Below are 20,095 nucleotides of genomic sequence, written 5' to 3' on the forward strand. Positions count from 1 at the left end.
CCATTGAGCCGATGACAACACCTGTCTGCACAGTTAAAAGTAAAAGATTTTTTGACCATTTACTGATAATATACCATCTTACAATCAAAGAAAATCGCCCGACATGGGGCTTGAACCCATGACCCTGAGATTAAGAGTCTCATGCTCTACCGACTGAGCTAGCCAGGCTTGTACACGACGCCAATATGCCAAGGCATAATTTTGAGGCGAGGAGCGGATCGTGTATACGGAACAACGTGCCGGTTTTGAGCAATTCTAAATGAGCAATCTTATCCACCGTTTTGAGGGATCATGTTGAATTCATTTGGAAATGAAATCTCATTGATTGACTTTGCTAAAGCAGGGCTCAACTGAGAATTGAACTCAGGACCTCTCGCACCCAAAGCGAGAATCATACCACTAGACCATTGAGCCATAAAATTCTTAATATTTGCGTACGTAAATAAACATACTTTGCCGTGAGTTATTAAACTAGAACTGAAAAAATGCGTGATGTTTTCAATGCAGGGCTCAACTGAGAGTCGAACTCAGGACCTCTCGCACCCGAAGCAAGAATCATACCACTAGACCATTGAGCCGGTGACAACACCTGTCTGCACAGTTAAAAGTAAAAGATTTTTTGACCATTTACTGATAATATACCATCTTACAATCAAAGAAAATCGCCCGACATGGGGCTTGAACCCATGACCCTGAGATTAAGAGTCTCATGCTCTACCGACTGAGCTAGCCAGGCTTGTACACGACGCCAATATGCCAAGGCATAATTTTGAGGCGAGGAGCGGATCGTGTATACGGAACAACGTGCCGGTTTTGAGCAATTCTAAATGAGCAATCTTATCCACCGTTTTGAGGGATCATGTTGAATTCATTTGGAAATGAAATCTCATTGATTGACTTTGCTAAAGCAGGGCTCAACTGAGAATTGAACTCAGGACCTCTCGCACCCAAAGCGAGAATCATACCACTAGACCATTGAGCCATAAAATTCTTAATATTTGCGTACGTAAATAAACATACTTTGCCGTGAGTTATTAAACTAGAACTGAAAAAATGCGTGATGTTTTCAATGCAGGGCTCAACTGAGAGTCGAACTCAGGACCTCTCGCACCCGAAGCAAGAATCATACCACTAGACCATTGAGCCGGTGACAACACCTGTCTGCACAGTTAAAAGTAAAAGATTTTTTGACCATTTACTGATAATATACCATCTTACAATCAAAGAAAATCGCCCGACATGGGGCTTGAACCCATGACCCTGAGATTAAGAGTCTCATGCTCTACCGACTGAGCTAGCCAGGCTTGTACACGACGCCAATATGCCAAGGCATAATTTTGAGGCGAGGAGCGGATCGTGTATACGGAACAACGTGCCGGTTTTGAGCAATTCTAAATGAGCAATCTTATCCACCGTTTTGAGGGATCATGTTGAATTCATTTGGAAATGAAATCTCATTGATTGACTTTGCTAAAGCAGGGCTCAACTGAGAATTGAACTCAGGACCTCTCGCACCCAAAGCGAGAATCATACCACTAGACCATTGAGCCATAAAATTCTTAATATTTGCGTACGTAGATAAACATACTTTGCCGTGAGTTATTAAACTAGAACTGAAAAAATGCGTGATGTTTTCAATGCAGGGCTCAACTGAGAGTCGAACTCAGGACCTCTCGCACCCGAAGCAAGAATCATACCACTAGACCATTGAGCCGGTGACAACACCTGTCTGCACAGTTAAAAGTAAAAGATTTTTTGACCATTTACTGATAATATACCATCTTACAATCAAAGAAAATCGCCCGACATGGGGCTTGAACCCATGACCCTGAGATTAAGAGTCTCATGCTCTACCGACTGAGCTAGCCAGGCTTGTACACGACGCCAATATGCCAAGGCATAATTTTGAGGCGAGGAGCGGATCGTGTATACGGAACAACGTGCCGGTTTTGAGCAATTCTAAATGAGCAATCTTATCCACCGTTTTGAGGGATCATGTTGAATTCATTTGGAAATGAAATCTCATTGATTGACTTTGCTAAAGCAGGGCTCAACTGAGAATTGAACTCAGGACCTCTCGCACCCAAAGCGAGAATCATACCACTAGACCATTGAGCCATAAAATTCTTAATATTTGCGTACGTAAATAAACATACTTTGCCGTGAGTTATTAAACTAGAACTGAAAAAATGCGTGATGTTTTCAATGCAGGGCTCAACTGAGAGTCGAACTCAGGACCTCTCGCACCCGAAGCAAGAATCATACCACTAGACCATTGAGCCGATGACAACACCTGTCTGCACAGTTAAAAGTAAAAGATTTTTTGACCATTTACTGATAATATACCATCTTACAATCAAAGAAAATCGCCCGACATGGGGCTTGAACCCATGACCCTGAGATTAAGAGTCTCATGCTCTACCGACTGAGCTAGCCAGGCTTGTACACGACGCCAATATGCCAAGGCATAATTTTGAGGCGAGGAGCGGATCGTGTATACGGAACAACGTGCCGGTTTTGAGCAATTCTAAATGAGCAATCTTATCCACCGTTTTGAGGGATCATGTTGAATTCATTTGGAAATGAAATCTCATTGATTGACTTTGCTAAAGCAGGGCTCAACTGAGAATTGAACTCAGGACCTCTCGCACCCAAAGCGAGAATCATACCACTAGACCATTGAGCCATAAAATTCTTAATATTTGCGTACGTAAATAAACATACTTTGCCGTGAGTTATTAAATTAGAACTGAAAAAATGCGTGATGTTTTCAATGCAGGGCTCAACTGAGAGTCGAACTCAGGACCTCTCGCACCCGAAGCAAGAATCATACCACTAGACCATTGAGCCGATGACAACACCTGTCTGCACAGTTAAAAGTAAAAGATTTTTTGACCATTTACTGATAATATACCATCTTACAATCAAAGAAAATCGCCCGACATGGGGCTTGAACCCATGACCCTGAGATTAAGAGTCTCATGCTCTACCGACTGAGCTAGCCAGGCTTGTACACGACGCCAATATGCCAAGGCATAATTTTGAGGCGAGGAGCGGATCGTGTATACGGAACAACGTGCCGGTTTTGAGCAATTCTAAATGAGCAATCTTATCCACCGTTTTGAGGGATCATGTTGAATTCATTTGGAAATGAAATCTCATTGATTGACTTTGCTAAAGCAGGGCTCAACTGAGAATTGAACTCAGGACCTCTCGCACCAGAAGCGAGAATCATACCACTAGACCATTGAGCCATAAAATTCTTAATATTTGCGTACGTAAATAAACATACTTTGCCGTGAGTTATTAAACTAGAACTGAAAAAATGCGTGATGTTTTCAATGCAGGGCTCAACTGAGAGTCGAACTCAGGACCTCTCGCACCCGAAGCAAGAATCATACCACTAGACCATTGAGCCGGTGACAACACCTGTCTGCACAGTTAAAAGTAAAAGATTTTTTGACCATTTACTGATAATATACCATCTTACAATCAAAGAAAATCGCCCGACATGGGGCTTGAACCCATGACCCTGAGATTAAGAGTCTCATGCTCTACCGACTGAGCTAGCCAGGCTTGTACACGACGCCAATATGCCAAGGCATAATTTTGAGGCGAGGAGCGGATCGTGTATACGGAACAACGTGCCGGTTTTGAGCAATTCTAAATGAGCAATCTTATCCACCGTTTTGAGGGATCATGTTGAATTCATTTGGAAATGAAATCTCATTGATTGACTTTGCTAAAGCAGGGCTCAACTGAGAATTGAACTCAGGACCTCTCGCACCCAAAGCGAGAATCATACCACTAGACCATTGAGCCATAAAATTCTTAATATTTGCGTACGTAAATAAACATACTTTGCCGTGAGTTATTAAACTAGAACTGAAAAAATGCGTGATGTTTTCAATGCAGGGCTCAACTGAGAGTCGAACTCAGGACCTCTCGCACCCGAAGCAAGAATCATACCACTAGACCATTGAGCCGGTGACAACACCTGTCTGCACAGTTAAAAGTAAAAGATTTTTTGACCATTTACTGATAATATACCATCTTACAATCAAAGAAAATCGCCCGACATGGGGCTTGAACCCATGACCCTGAGATTAAGAGTCTCATGCTCTACCGACTGAGCTAGCCAGGCTTGTACACGACGCCAATATGCCAAGGCATAATTTTGAGGCGAGGAGCGGATCGTGTATACGGAACAACGTGCCGGTTTTGAGCAATTCTAAATGAGCAATCTTATCCACCGTTTTGAGGGATCATGTTGAATTCATTTGGAAATGAAATCTCATTGATTGACTTTGCTAAAGCAGGGCTCAACTGAGAATTGAACTCAGGACCTCTCGCACCCAAAGCGAGAATCATACCACTAGACCATTGAGCCATAAAATTCTTAATATTTGCGTACGTAAATAAACATACCAGATAAAAAATTTGATAAAACTTGAGCTAAAAAGCACCAAAATAAAAAATAATTTTACTTTTAAATTTCTTGTTACTTTGTCTACCATTTTCATTTAGCATTTTTGCAGACTAGTTTTTGTTTACATTTTTGCTACCATTTTGCTAGATCCAAACCATTTCTTGTACATACATTATTTCCAAACCATTTCAAGTACATTTATGATGACATCATCAATATTTTTATATAAATATAGGATCACTTCTCACTCAGTTCATTCACTCATAAGTCCTTGAAGAGTCAAGACATGATGTTGGATCAAAATTTCAAATTTATTTAAATAAGAACTCAATTTTCAATTGTCTATTCATTTTGCACATTCAGACTTTGTCTACGTTTGGACATAGTCATTTGGCTTTCAGCCATCTTGGTCAGCTTCCAGCTGTCACTTCTGGCCACTCTGGTACGTTGTTTTTCATGTTTTCTCTCCTTTTGTTTCTTTGTTTGCATTGTGCCTCGCCTTGAATGAACTTTTAGGTTAGCCTAGGTTAGGGACATGTTTTCAGATACTTGGTCTTTTTTCAAACTTTTGGACTTAGATATTTTTCATGAATTCAGACTTACATATTTTTCAACTCAATTTAGATTCAACTTATACATAGACTTAGATTTCGTTCATACTTATTCAATTTTATTTATTTTCCAGTTATTTATAAACTCATTTGTATCTATTTCAGTTTGAACCCTCTTTCAATAAATGGTTCCAAGCACTTAACCAATTTGTGATAGTCTGTGAAGCACCCGATAGACAACATTCAAACAGACTCAGATCATCCAACCAATCCAATCAAATCCAACTCAACCGAATTAATCGATCACTCAACCGAATTAATCGATCACTCAACCAATTGTATCTATCGACCAATCAACTAAACCGATAGAATCAAACTTCTGTATCACGCTGATCATCATCGTGACACGCCCACTTCAAATTACTTCAACAAGGTACATCAATCTATCTTCTTCATTCAACCTTTATGTCATCAAGACCTAAACGTAATATCAAACCAATCAAGTACGATATACTTGGTTCAACTGGACAAGTCGTATACAAACCAGACCCTCAATCTGAAGTTGCGCCTACTGACCAATCAGACATTTCAAACGTACCTTCACCAACCATGTCAGAGTCTGACACAACCAACTCTGATATAACAGACCTGATAGATGAGGCAAATGACCTGATCAATGAAAGTCCACTTCGTGCATGTGTCACATCACAAGAAGTTGATGACCTCATCAAAGAACACAAGAGTCATCGCACATCTATCCGCCAAAAACTCAAAGACGTCAACGCTGATGATGTCCTACGCTTATCCATCAACAAATGTTACGACTCCATCTCAAATGCCATCAAGGAAGCCATCGACTACAAAGCGAAACTCAACCTTGCAACCCATGTGAAACAATCAAGTGAATCAACAGCCAAAGAATCTGCTACTGTTTTTGCTCTCGAAACACTGGACCGCACCATGATTCAGCTCAAGACACAGTTTGACCTGAAACTTGACGATGTAAGTGATGTTGAACTTGTCCAATTTAAGAACGAAAACAGCTCTATCGTCAAGAGGTTCGAAAAGTTATCCCAAAAGTATGAAGAAGTCCTACAATCACCAATCACAAAAGCAGAGACATTGTTATTAGTGAAGAACATTGGTGAGAGATTTGTAAAATTAGATTCTCTCAAACACAACTTCATCACAAACGTCAACAAGGAGATATCGTATAGAAAGCTCGACAAAGATTTGCACTACAACAAAGAACACCTGAACATCAAACTCGACCAATTCCATGGGTATGATTCTTCAGTTGACTTCTATACATTCAAGGATAATTTTGAAAAACTCTACCTACAATCTACGCCAGCCAAGTTTCTGCCTGATCTTCTGAAGAACAACTTCTTAGCAGAGCCAGCCCTAACGTTAGTGAGAACCTTCACCGACATCGATGAGATCTGGAGGAGATTGAAAGTTGCATATGGCGACACCAAGATCATGCTAATGAAGAAGATTCAAGTGTTGACGAAGTCCGACCTATCAAAGATCAGGGATCCTGAGAAGTTAGTTGTCGCAATCAGCTCCTTCACCAACATGCTACGAGAAGTTATGTCAATGGCGAAACGTCACAAGATTGAACCCAACCTCTACTACAGTGAGACACTTACAACAATCTATGCTCACCTTGGAGATGCACGCCTCACACGTTTCCTGTCAAGTATCAATGACGATCAACCAGATGAAAAGGGAACTTGGGAACGTCTGCTCAAATTCCTTGAAAGAGAAGAAAATCTTCAACAGCAAAAATCAACTGTCAATAACTTCAAAGCTGATCGCAAAGATGCACCTCCACAACCAAAGACAAAACGACAGCCAAGAGATTCCTACTTTGGCGGGCCAACACGCTCACCCATCTGTCAAATCTGTGGCGAATCTGACCATGTTGCAACCTATGGACCTGACAACACAAAGGTGGTGCAGTATTTCGCATGCCAGAAATTTGTTGAGAAGACACCAGCCGCAAGACTGAAGATCATTCGCGACAAGGGTTTGTGTCATCAATGCCTTCTTCCTGGAGCAAAGGCAAGTGAAGGCAAACACCAAGAAGGACGATGTCAGCGCAAGTACATATGTCCACATCCAAGCCATCAAAGATATCCTGTGAAGAATCATGTTCTCGTTTGTGAGATGCACAAAGATGATGATGCCAATCAAGAAGTTCTTGACAACTTCAAGGAGAGATGTATGAAGTCATCCAACCTACCAACATTCTCCAGAGAAATCCAGCTCTCCTTCCATGTTCAATCATCCCACGTGGCAACACCTTCTCCACGAGACTCCATCCAGAACAGAGGTATCTATCTTTTACAATCAATTCAAGTCAATGGAAACCAACTCAATATCTTCTTCGACTCCGGATGCAGCGACTTTATATTGTCTGAAAAGGCAGTAGCACTCCTTGGACCACACGCCAAGCTGAAGGACAATAGACGAACTCCACTCGGTGGCGTTGGTAACATGTCTATGAAATCACTTGGATCATACTACGTCGATCTACCACTTCACGATGGACGTACCACCACACTTTCAGGCATCTGTCTCAAGCAAATCACATCAGAGTTTCCCATCTATCAGTTGAAGCAAGTTGAAGAAGACATCCACAAGCACTACAAGTCATCTGGTGGAACCAAAAGCCTTCCAAAACTTCCGTCCTGTGTGGGAGGGGAGATCCATCTCATGATCGGAGTGAAATACATGAGGTATCAACCAAAACCAATTCATCAACTGCCATCTGGACTCACACTATTTGAATCTTCATTTGCCAGTCCAAACGCAGAACGTGGTGTCGTTGGAGGACCACATAATGTCTTTACCGAAACACACAAGAACTTCCCTACCATCTTCCTTACCCACCGACTTCAAGAATCCAGCTCAAACGTTCCTCTTCTAGGATATGGAGGGGAAGATCGATCATCAATCATTCAATGTGAAGATCATGACTGCTCATCTCAATCACATCTATCCAAGCTACAAAGAGTCTTCGAGGAAGTCGAATCTACTGGAAGCGAGATTAGCTACAGATGTCCAACATGTCGAATATGTACTTCATGTAAAAACCACGAAACAAATCATGCAATCAGTATCAAAGAAGAGGTTGAACAGAGCCTCATCGAGTCATCAGTTTCTGTCAACCTAGAAACTTCAACCACTTCAGCCACTCTTCCATTCATCGACAACCCAGTAATCAAACTTGCTCCAAACAAAGACCAGGCTATGAAAGTTTATCGCCAGCAGCTTCGAAAACTCAATCAACCAGCCAATACTCAAGACAAACAAGATGTCATCCAATCAGAACAAAAGCTACAGCAAATGGGTTTTGTCGAATACGTCAAAGACTTACCACAAGACGTCCAACACATGCTTCAAAAGTGTCACGTCAAATACCACATTCCTTGGCGAGCTGTCTGGAAAGGTAACTCCATCAGCACTCCATGCAGAGTAGTCTTCGATGCTTCACAAGCAACGCCATCTGGACACAGCCTCAATGACTTGCTTGCCAAAGGAAGAAACGAACTCAACAAGCTACAGGAGATCCTCATTCGTTGGTCCTTGCATCGCATCGCACTACACACAGACATAAGCAAAATGTACAACACCATTCAACTAGATCGATCCCAATGGTCATACCAACGCTACATTTGGAACAAAGATCTCAATCCTGAATCCATACCAGAAGAAAAGGTCATAAAAACCCTAATATATGGTGTCAGATCAAGCGGTAACCAAGCTGTCTACGGTTTACGAAAAGTTGGTCACTTGTCAAAGGAAGAATACCCTGATGTCAATCAAACTATCCAGGACGACATTTATGTGGATGATTGCATTTCTGGGGAAGACAACCAACAAGCCGCCCACCAACGAGCAGATGAGTTGGAGCTAGTCCTAAACAGAGGAGGCTTCCGACTAAAAGGTGTTACATTCTCAGGGGAAGATCCACCAGATAACCTCACTGACGATGGAAATACCATTTTTGTTGGTGGAATGCGGTGGCATGTGAAAGAAGATAAATTATCAATCAACATTGGTGATCTCAACTTCGCCAAGAAGCAACGTGGGAAGAAACCGTCAAACACAATCAACATCATTCCAAAGCAGCTCACCAGACGTCATTGTTCTTCAAAGGTCTCTGAAGTGTTCGACCTGACTGGCAAAGTCGCCCCAATCATCGCATCTCTGAAACTAGACGTTCAACAACTGGTTCTACGCAAGCTCGATTGGGATGATCCAATTCCTGAAGATCTTAGACCAATATGGGAGTCCAACTTTGAACTCATCAAAAGCATTGGCACCATCAAGTTCAAACGTGCAATAGTTCCTGAGGACGCATTGAACCTTGACATCAACACACTCAACTTTGGGGACGCCAGCAAATCAATGATCTGTTCCTGTGTCTACGCAAGATTCAAAAGACGAGACGGCTCATTCTCATGTCAACTTGTCTTTGCTCGCACACGTGTTGTTCCCAAAGATATGAGCCTGCCGAGAGCCGAACTGTATGCAGCTCTGACAACTGCTTACACTGGGGAAATAGTCAGAAGATCATTCAAGAACTACCACAAGAGTTCCATCAAATTTACTGACAGTCAAATCTGCCTTCACTGGTTATCAAACAACGAAAAACCATTGAAGCTCTGGACCAGAAATAGAGTTATTGAAACACTCAGATTCACACCCAAAGAAGAATGGTACTATGTTCAATCTGAAGACATGGCAGCGGACATTGGTACAAGGAAAGGTGCCACCATCAATGATGTTGATCAAAACTCAACATGGATCAACGGATTTCCTTGGATGACACTACCTCAATCATCTTTTCCAATGCTTTCAGCTGAAGAAATCAAACTTAATGAAGCAGACTCATTGGAAGCCAAGAAAGAATTTGATGCCCACTTTGTCAAACAAATGCCAGATGTCAAAGACAGATACGCTTTCACTGGTTATCACATCGACCCCATGCGTCATTCATTCAGCAAAGTCATCAGAATCTTTGCTTACTGTGTTCGATTCTGCAACATCATTCTAAAGAAAGCTGAAATATCAAAGCCACTGACTGATGCAGACCTTGAAGCATCAAGACAATACTACTTCAGGATGGGAACTCGAGAAATTGTGCAGTTTATTGAACCCAAAAAGTATGAGAAGTTCACATCACGCAAAGGAGATCTTCTCATCTATACTGGTCGAATTTTGCCAGATGACGAAGTCACCATTACTGGAAGATTCACATCAGCAATGCGAGATCTGGCAGGTACAACCTTTTGCGTACCAGTATTGGACAAGGACAGCCCAGTCGCTCAAAGCCTTGCACTTGATGTACACTGGAACCATCCTGTTTGTAAACATTCTGGTGTTGAATCAACTTTGCGTTTCATTCTCAAATCTGCATACATCATCGATGGACGTCAACTTGTTAAGAACATCAGAAAGCAATGCACCAGATGTCGCTACCTTACCAAAAAGACCGTTGAAGCAGCAATGGGTCCAATCCCTCAATGCAGCATCACCATTGCACCACCATTTTATGGCACGCAAGTTGATCTTTCAGGTCCTTACCTTGCCTACTCGCCATTACATAAACGCACGACTGTAAAGATTTGGCTAGCTGTATTCTGCTGCTGCACGACATCAGCCACTTCTATCAAAACCATGGATGACTACTCAACCGAAGCATTCATTTTGTCATTTGTCAGATTCTCCAACAACCATGGCTTCCCGAAGCGACTATTTTGCGACAGCGGCAGCCAAATGATCAAAGGATGTGACCAGATGCGTCTTGATTTTAACGACATTCAACACCAACTTCACAGGCGTGTATCCGTCGACTTCACTGTCTGCCCGGTTGGCGGGCACAACATGAATGGCAAAGCTGAAAGAAAAATTCGAGAGATCAACAAATCCATTGAGCGAAGTGCCCACAAGGAAAGATTGTCCATCCTTCAATGGGAAACATTAGCCTCAATCATTGCCAATAGCATCAACGACTTGCCAATCAACATTGGAAGCAAATCAGATGTGGAAAATCTTGATCTTATCACTCCAAACAGGCTTCTTCTTGGAAGGAGCAATCACAGAAGTCCAACAGGTGAAATGGTTACTTGTGACAACCCACAAAAGCTGTTAAAAGCAAACACAAAAATCTTCAATGCATGGTTTGAGAATTGGCTACTCAATCATGTACCAAAATTAATGGAACATCCAAAATGGTTTAAAGGAGACAAGAACCTTCAAGTTGGAGATATCGTACTCTTCACCAAAACTGACTCTCCAATCTCAACAACATATCAGTATGGTATTATCACTGAAATCGAACCTTCCAAAGATGGCATTGTTCGAAAAGTACGCGTCAAGTACACCAATGCCAATGAATCTTCAAGTCGTGAAACTTTCCGCTCAGTCAGAAACCTTGTTCTGATACAATCAATTGACGAAATGGATTTTGCAGAGGAGACACATGACAACAACCCTCAAACCGACTAGCACAATACTAGTCACTCGGATGCCCGCCATATTGATACAATTTGTTCACGATACGCAATGGTTGATTATGTTTATGCATATGGTCGATATGTTCGCTCGATACATTAATTGCTCGTTATGTTTTGTACATGATTTGTTGATTGGAATGTGTTTTGTTGATTTTATTTCAAGAAATTTAAAACCTCCCTGGGGGAGTGTTGAATAACCAGATAAAAATTTATAAAACTTGAGCTAAAAAGCACCAAAAATAATGAATAATTTTACTTTTAAATTTCTTGTTACTTTGTCTACCATTTTCATTTAGCATTTTTGCAGACTAGTTTTTGTTTACATTTTTGCTACCATTTTGCTAGATCCAAACCATTTCTTGTACATATATTATTTCCAAACCATTTCAAGTACATTTATGATGACATCATCAATATTTTTATATAAATATAGGATCACTTCTCACTCAGTTCATTCACTCATAAGTCCTTGAAGAGTCAAGACATGATGTTGGATCAAAATTTCAAATTTATTTAAATAAGAACTCAATTTTCAATTGTCTATTCAATTTGGCACATTCAGACTTTGTCTACGTTTGGACATAGTCATTTGGCTTTCAGCCATCTTGGTCAGCTTCCAGCTGTCACTTCTGGCCACTCTGGTACGTTGTTTTTCATGTTTTCTCTCTTTTTGTTTCTTTGTTTGCATTGTGCCTCGCCTTGAATGAACTTTAGGTTAGCCTAGGTTAGGGACATGTTTTCAGATACTTGGACTTTTTTCAAACTTTTGGACTTAGATATTTTTCATGAATTCAGACTTACATATTTTTCAACTCAATTTAGACTCAACTTATACATAGACTTAGATTTCGTTCATACTTATTCAATTTTATTTATTTTCCAGTTATTTATAAACTCATTTGTATCTATTTCAGTTTGAACCCTCTTTCAATAAATGGTTCCAAGCACTTAACCAATTTGTGATAGTCTGTGAAGCACCCGATAGACAACACAACACCTGTCTGCACAGTTAAAAGTAAAAGATTTTTTGACCATTTACTGAAAATATACCATCTTACAATCAAAGAAAATCGCCCGACATGGGGCTTGAACCCATGATCCTGAGATTAAGAGTCTCATGCTCTACCGACTGAGCTAGCCAGGCTTGTACACGACGCCAATATGCCAAGGCATAATTTTGAGGCGAGGAGCGGATCGTGTATACGGAACAACGTGCCGGTTTTGAGCAATTCTAAATGAGCAATCTTATCCACCGTTTTGAGGGATCATGTTGAATTCATTTGGAAATGAAATCTCATTGATTGACTTTGCTAAAGCAGGGCTCAACTGAGAATTGAACTCAGGACCTCTCGCACCCAAAGCGAGAATCATACCACTAGACCATTGAGCCATAAAATTCTTAATATTTGCGTACGTAAATAAACATACTTTGCCGTGAGTTATTAAACTAGAACTGAAAAATGCGTGATGTTTTCAATGCAGGGCTCAACTGAGAGTCGAACTCAGGACCTCTCGCACCCGAAGCAAGAATCATACCACTAGACCATTGAGCCGGTGACAACACCTGTCTGCACAGTTAAAAGTAAAAGATTTTTTGACCATTTACTGATAATATACCATCTTACAATCAAAGAAAATCGCCCGACATGGGGCTTGAACCCATGATCCTGAGATTAAGAGTCTCATGCTCTACCGACTGAGCTAGCCAGGCTTGTACACGACGCCCAATATGCCAAGGCATAATTTTGAGGCGAGGAGCGGATCGTGTATACGGAACAACGTGCCGGTTTTGAGCAATTCTAAATGAGCAATCTTATCCACCGTTTTGAGGGATCATGTTGAATTCATTTGGAAATGAAATCTCATTGATTGACTTTGCTAAAGCAGGGCTCAACTGAGAATTGAACTCAGGACCTCTCGCACCCAAAGCGAGAATCATACCACTAGACCATTGAGCCATAAAATTCTTAATATTTGCGTACGTAAATAAACATACTTTGCCGTGAGTTATTAAACTAGAACTGAAAAAATGCGTGATGTTTTCAATGCAGGGCTCAACTGAGAGTCGAACTCAGGACCTCTCGCACCCGAAGCAAGAATCATACCACTAGACCATTGAGCCGGTGACAACACCTGTCTGCACAGTTAAAAGTAAAAGATTTTTTGACCATTTACTGATAATATACCATCTTACAATCAAAGAAAATCGCCCGACATGGGGCTTGAACCCATGACCCTGAGATTAAGAGTCTCATGCTCTACCGACTGAGCTAGCCAGGCTTGTACACGACGCCAATATGCCAAGGCATAATTTTGAGGCGAGGAGCGGATCGTGTATACGGAACAACGTGCCGGTTTTGAGCAATTCTAAATGAGCAATCTTATCCACCGTTTTGAGGGATCATGTTGAATTCATTTGGAAATGAAATCTCATTGATTGACTTTGCTAAAGCAGGGCTCAACTGAGAATTGAACTCAGGACCTCTCGCACCCAAAGCGAGAATCATACCACTAGACCATTGAGCCATAAAATTCTTAATATTTGCGTACGTAAATAAACATACTTTGCCGTGAGTTATTAAACTAGAACTGAAAAAATGCGTGATGTTTTCAATGCAGGGCTCAACTGAGAGTCGAACTCAGGACCTCTCGCACCCGAAGCAAGAATCATACCACTAGACCATTGAGCCGGTGACAACACCTGTCTGCACAGTTAAAAGTAAAAGATTTTTTGACCATTTACTGATAATATACCATCTTACAATCAAAGAAAATCGCCCGACATGGGGCTTGAACCCATGACCCTGAGATTAAGAGTCTCATGCTCTACCGACTGAGCTAGCCAGGCTTGTACACGACGCCAATATGCCAAGGCATAATTTTGAGGCGAGGAGCGGATCGTGTATACGGAACAACGTGCCGGTTTTGAGCAATTCTAAATGAGCAATCTTATCCACCGTTTTGAGGGATCATGTTGAATTCATTTGGAAATGAAATCTCATTGATTGACTTTGCTAAAGCAGGGCTCAACTGAGAATTGAACTCAGGACCTCTCGCACCCAAAGCGAGAATCATACCACTAGACCATTGAGCCATAAAATTCTTAATATTTGCGTACGTAAATAAACATACTTTGCCGTGAGTTATTAAACTAGAACTGAAAAAATGCGTGATGTTTTCAATGCAGGGCTCAACTGAGAGTCGAACTCAGGACCTCTCGCACCCGAAGCAAGAATCATACCACTAGACCATTGAGCCGGTGACAACACCTGTCTGCACAGTTAAAAGTAAAAGATTTTTTGACCATTTACTGATAATATACCATCTTACAATCAAAGAAAATCGCCCGACATGGGGCTTGAACCCATGACCCTGAGATTAAGAGTCTCATGCTCTACCGACTGAGCTAGCCAGGCTTGTACACGACGCCAATATGCCAAGGCATAATTTTGAGGCGAGGAGCGGATCGTGTATACGGAACAACGTGCCGGTTTTGAGCAATTCTAAATGAGCAATCTTATCCACCGTTTTGAGGGATCATGTTGAATTCATTTGGAAATGAAATCTCATTGATTGACTTTGCTAAAGCAGGGCTCAACTGAGAATTGAACTCAGGACCTCTCGCACCCAAAGCGAGAATCATACCACTAGACCATTGAGCCATAAAATTCTTAATATTTGCGTACGTAAATAAACATACTTTGCCGTGAGTTATTAAACTAGAACTGAAAAAATGCGTGATGTTTTCAATGCAGGGCTCAACTGAGAGTCGAACTCAGGACCTCTCGCACCCGAAGCAAGAATCATACCACTAGACCATTGAGCCGGTGACAACACCTGTCTGCACAGTTAAAAGTAAAAGATTTTTTGACCATTTACTGATAATATACCATCTTACAATCAAAGAAAATCGCCCGACATGGGGCTTGAACCCATGACCCTGAGATTAAGAGTCTCATGCTCTACCGACTGAGCTAGCCAGGCTTGTACACGACGCCAATATGCCAAGGCATAATTTTGAGGCGAGGAGCGGATCGTGTATACGGAACAACGTGCCGGTTTTGAGCAATTCTAAATGAGCAATCTTATCCACCGTTTTGAGGGATCATGTTGAATTCATTTGGAAATGAAATCTCATTGATTGACTTTGCTAAAGCAGGGCTCAACTGAGAATTGAACTCAGGACCTCTCGCACCAGAAGCGAGAATCATACCACTAGACCATTGAGCCATAAAATTCTTAATATTTGCGTACGTAAATAAACATACTTTGCCGTGAGTTATTAAACTAGAACTGAAAAAATGCGTGATGTTTTCAATGCAGGGCTCAACTGAGAGTCGAACTCAGGACCTCTCGCACCCGAAGCAAGAATCATACCACTAGACCATTGAGCCGGTGACAACACCTGTCTGCACAGTTAAAAGTAAAAGATTTTTTGACCATTTACTGATAATATACCATCTTACAATCAAAGAAAATCGCCCGACATGGGGCTTGAACCCATGACCCTGAGATTAAGAGTCTCATGCTCTACCGACTGAGCTAGCCAGGCTTGTACACGACGCCAATATGCCAAGGCATAATTTTGAGGCGAGGAGCGGATCGTGTATACGGAACAACGTGCCGGTTTTGAGCAATTCTAAATGAGCAATCTTATCCACCGTTTTGAGGGATCATGTTGAATTCATTTGGAAATGAAATCTCATTGATTGACTTTGCTAAAGCAGGGCTCAACTGAGAATTGAACTCAGGACCTCTCGCACCCAAAGCGAGAATCATACCACTAGACCATTGAGCCATAAAATTCTTAATATTTGCGTACGTAGATAAACATACTTTGCCGTGAGTTATTAAATTAGAACTGAAAAAATGCGTGATGTTTTCAATGCAGGGCTCAACTGAGAGTCGAACTCAGGACCTCTCGCACCCGAAGCAAGAATCATACCACTAGACCATTGAGCCGATGACAACACCTGTCTGCACAGTTAAAAGTAAAAGATTTTTTGACCATTTACTGATAATATACCATCTTACAATCAAAGAAAATCGCCCGACATGGGGCTTGAACCCATGACCCTGAGATTAAGAGTCTCATGCTCTACCGACTGAGCTAGCCAGGCTTGTACACGACGCCAATATGCCAAGGCATAATTTTGAGGCGAGGAGCGGATCGTGTATACGGAACAACGTGCCGGTTTTGAGCAATTCTAAATGAGCAATCTTATCCACCGTTTTGAGGGATCATGTTGAATTCATTTGGAAATGAAATCTCATTGATTGACTTTGCTAAAGCAGGGCTCAACTGAGAATTGAACTCAGGACCTCTCGCACCCAAAGCGAGAATCATACCACTAGACCATTGAGCCATAAAATTCTTAATATTTGCGTACGTAGATAAACATACTTTGCCGTGAGTTATTAAATTAGAACTGAAAAAATGCGTGATGTTTTCAATGCAGGGCTCAACTGAGAGTCGAACTCAGGACCTCTCGCACCCGAAGCAAGAATCATACCACTAGACCATTGAGCCGATGACAACACCTGTCTGCACAGTTAAAAGTAAAAGATTTTTTGACCATTTACTGATAATATACCATCTTACAATCAAAGAAAATCGCCCGACATGGGGCTTGAACCCATGACCCTGAGATTAAGAGTCTCATGCTCTACCGACTGAGCTAGCCAGGCTTGTACACGACGCCAATATGCCAAGGCATAATTTTGAGGCGAGGAGCGGATCGTGTATACGGAACAACGTGCCGGTTTTGAGCAATTCTAAATGAGCAATCTTATCCACCGTTTTGAGGGATCATGTTGAATTCATTTGGAAATGAAATCTCATTGATTGACTTTGCTAAAGCAGGGCTCAACTGAGAATTGAACTCAGGACCTCTCGCACCCAAAGCGAGAATCATACCACTAGACCATTGAGCCATAAAATTCTTAATATTTGCGTACGTAGATAAACATACTTTGCCGTGAGTTATTAAATTAGAACTGAAAAAATGCGTGATGTTTTCAATGCAGGGCTCAACTGAGAGTCGAACTCAGGACCTCTCGCACCCGAAGCAAGAATCATACCACTAGACCATTGAGCCGATGACAACACCTGTCTGCACAGTTAAAAGTAAAAGATTTTTTGACCATTTACTGATAATATACCATCTTACAATCAAAGAAAATCGCCCGACATGGGGCTTGAACCCATGACCCTGAGATTAAGAGTCTCATGCTCTACCGACTGAGCTAGCCAGGCTTGTACACGACGCCAATATGCCAAGGCATAATTTTGAGGCGAGGAGCGGATCGTGTATACGGAACAACGTGCCGGTTTTGAGCAATTCTAAATGAGCAATCTTATCCACCGTTTTGAGGGATCATGTTGAATTCATTTGGAAATGAAATCTCATTGATTGACTTTGCTAAAGCAGGGCTCAACTGAGAATTGAACTCAGGACCTCTCGCACCCAAAGCGAGAATCATACCACTAGACCATTGAGCCATAAAATTCTTAATATTTGCGTACGTAGATAAACATACTTTGCCGTGAGTTATTAAATTAGAACTGAAAAAATGCGTGATGTTTTCAATGCAGGGCTCAACTGAGAGTCGAACTCAGGACCTCTCGCACCCGAAGCAAGAATCATACCACTAGACCATTGAGCCGATGACAACACCTGTCTGCACAGTTAAAAGTAAAAGATTTTTTGACCATTTACTGATAATATACCATCTTACAATCAAAGAAAATCGCCCGACATGGGGCTTGAACCCATGACCCTGAGATTAAGAGTCTCATGCTCTACCGACTGAGCTAGCCAGGCTTGTACACGACGCCAATATGCCAAGGCATAATTTTGAGGCGAGGAGCGGATCGTGTATACGGAACAACGTGCCGGTTTTGAGCAATTCTAAATGAGCAATCTTATCCACCGTTTTGAGGGATCATGTTGAATTCATTTGGAAATGAAATCTCATTGATTGACTTTGCTAAAGCAGGGCTCAACTGAGAATTGAACTCAGGACCTCTCGCACCCAAAGCGAGAATCATACCACTAGACCATTGAGCCATAAAATTCTTAATATTTGCGTACGTAGATAAACATACTTTGCCGTGAGTTATTAAATTAGAACTGAAAAAATGCGTGATGTTTTCAATGCAGGGCTCAACTGAGAGTCGAACTCAGGACCTCTCGCACCCGAAGCAAGAATCATACCACTAGACCATTGAGCCGATGACAACACCTGTCTGCACAGTTAAAAGTAAAAGATTTTTTGACCATTTACTGATAATATACCATCTTACAATCAAAGAAAATCGCCCGACATGGGGCTTGAACCCATGACCCTGAGATTAAGAGTCTCATGCTCTACCGACTGAGCTAGCCAGGCTTGTACACGACGCCAATATGCCAAGGCATAATTTTGAGGCGAGGAGCGGATCGTGTATACGGAACAACGTGCCGGTTTTGAGCAATTCTAAATGAGCAATCTTATCCACCGTTTTGAGGGATCATGTTGAATTCATTTGGAAATGAAATCTCATTGATTGACTTTGCTAAAGCAGGGCTCAACTGAGAATTGAACTCAGGACCTCTCGCACCCAAAGCGAGAATCATACCACTAGACCATTGAGCCATAAAATTCTTAATATTTGCGTACGTAGATAAACATACTTTGCCGTGAGTTATTAAATTAGAACTGAAAAAATGCGTGATGTTTTCAATGCAGGGCTCAACTGAGAGTCGAACTCAGGACCTCTCGCACCCGAAGCAAGAATCATACCACTAGACCATTGAGCCGATGACAACACCTGTCTGCACAGTTAAAAGTAAAAGATTTTTTGACCATTTACTGATAATATACCATCTTACAATCAAAGAAAATCGCCCGACATGGGGCTTGAACCCATGACCCTGAGATTAAGAGTCTCATGCTCTACCGACTGAGCTAGCCAGGCTTGTACACGACGCCAATATGCCAAGGCATAATTTTGAGGCGAGGAGCGGATCGTGTATACGGAACAACGTGCCGGTTTTGAGCAATTCTAAATGAGCAATCTTATCCACCGTTTTGAGGGATCATGTTGAATTCATTTGGAAATGAAATCTCATTGATTGACTTTGCTAAAGCAGGGCTCAACTGAGAATTGAACTCAGGACCTCTCGCACCCAAAGCGAGAATCATACCACTAGACCATTGAGCCATAAAATTCTTAATATTTGCGTACGTAGATAAACATACTTTGCCGTGAGTTATTAAATTAGAACTGAAAAAATGCGTGATGTTTTCAATGCAGGGCTCAACTGAGAGTCGAACTCAGGACCTCTCGCACCCGAAGCAAGAATCATACCACTAGACCATTGAGCCGATGACAACACCTGTCTGCACAGTTAAAAGTAAAAGATTTTTTGACCATTTACTGATAATATACCATCTTACAATCAAAGAAAATCGCCCGACATGGGGCTTGAACCCATGACCCTGAGATTAAGAGTCTCATGCTCTACCGACTGAGCTAGCCAGGCTTGTACACGACGCCAATATGCCAAGGCATAATTTTGAGGCGAGGAGCGGATCGTGTA

The 20,095-nt window shown here is 41.6% G+C and overlaps 1 protein-coding gene and 2 non-coding genes across 3 annotated transcripts; 1 reads left to right on the plus strand and 2 right to left on the minus strand.

Annotated features, from left to right (window-relative positions):
- Window positions 1-3,182: 3,182 nt before the first annotated feature.
- Window positions 3,183-3,254, minus strand: Trnaq-cug (transfer RNA glutamine (anticodon CUG)). Its single transcript has one exon. It is a non-coding gene; the product is annotated as a tRNA-Gln (tRNA).
- Window positions 3,255-4,800: 1,546 nt separating this feature from the next.
- LOC136814480 (uncharacterized) lies at window positions 4,801-11,523 on the plus strand. The gene is made up of 2 exons (XM_067071034.1): window positions 4,801-4,871; window positions 5,146-11,523. The coding sequence occupies exon 2, from the start codon at window positions 5,446-5,448 to the stop codon at window positions 11,500-11,502; it is 6,057 nt and encodes a 2,018-aa protein (XP_066927135.1). The 5' UTR covers window positions 4,801-4,871; window positions 5,146-5,445; the 3' UTR covers window positions 11,503-11,523.
- A 4,145-nt stretch (window positions 11,524-15,668) lies between these two features.
- On the minus strand, window positions 15,669-15,740 carry Trnaq-cug (transfer RNA glutamine (anticodon CUG)). Its single transcript has one exon. It is a non-coding gene; the product is annotated as a tRNA-Gln (tRNA).
- Between the last annotated feature and the right edge of the window lie 4,355 nt (window positions 15,741-20,095).

Source organism: Clytia hemisphaerica, unplaced genomic scaffold (assembly GCF_902728285.1).
Source record: "Clytia hemisphaerica strain Z4C2 unplaced genomic scaffold, Clytia hemisphaerica genome assembly, whole genome shotgun sequence".
NCBI classification, from domain to species: domain Eukaryota; kingdom Metazoa; phylum Cnidaria; class Hydrozoa; order Leptothecata; family Clytiidae; genus Clytia; species Clytia hemisphaerica.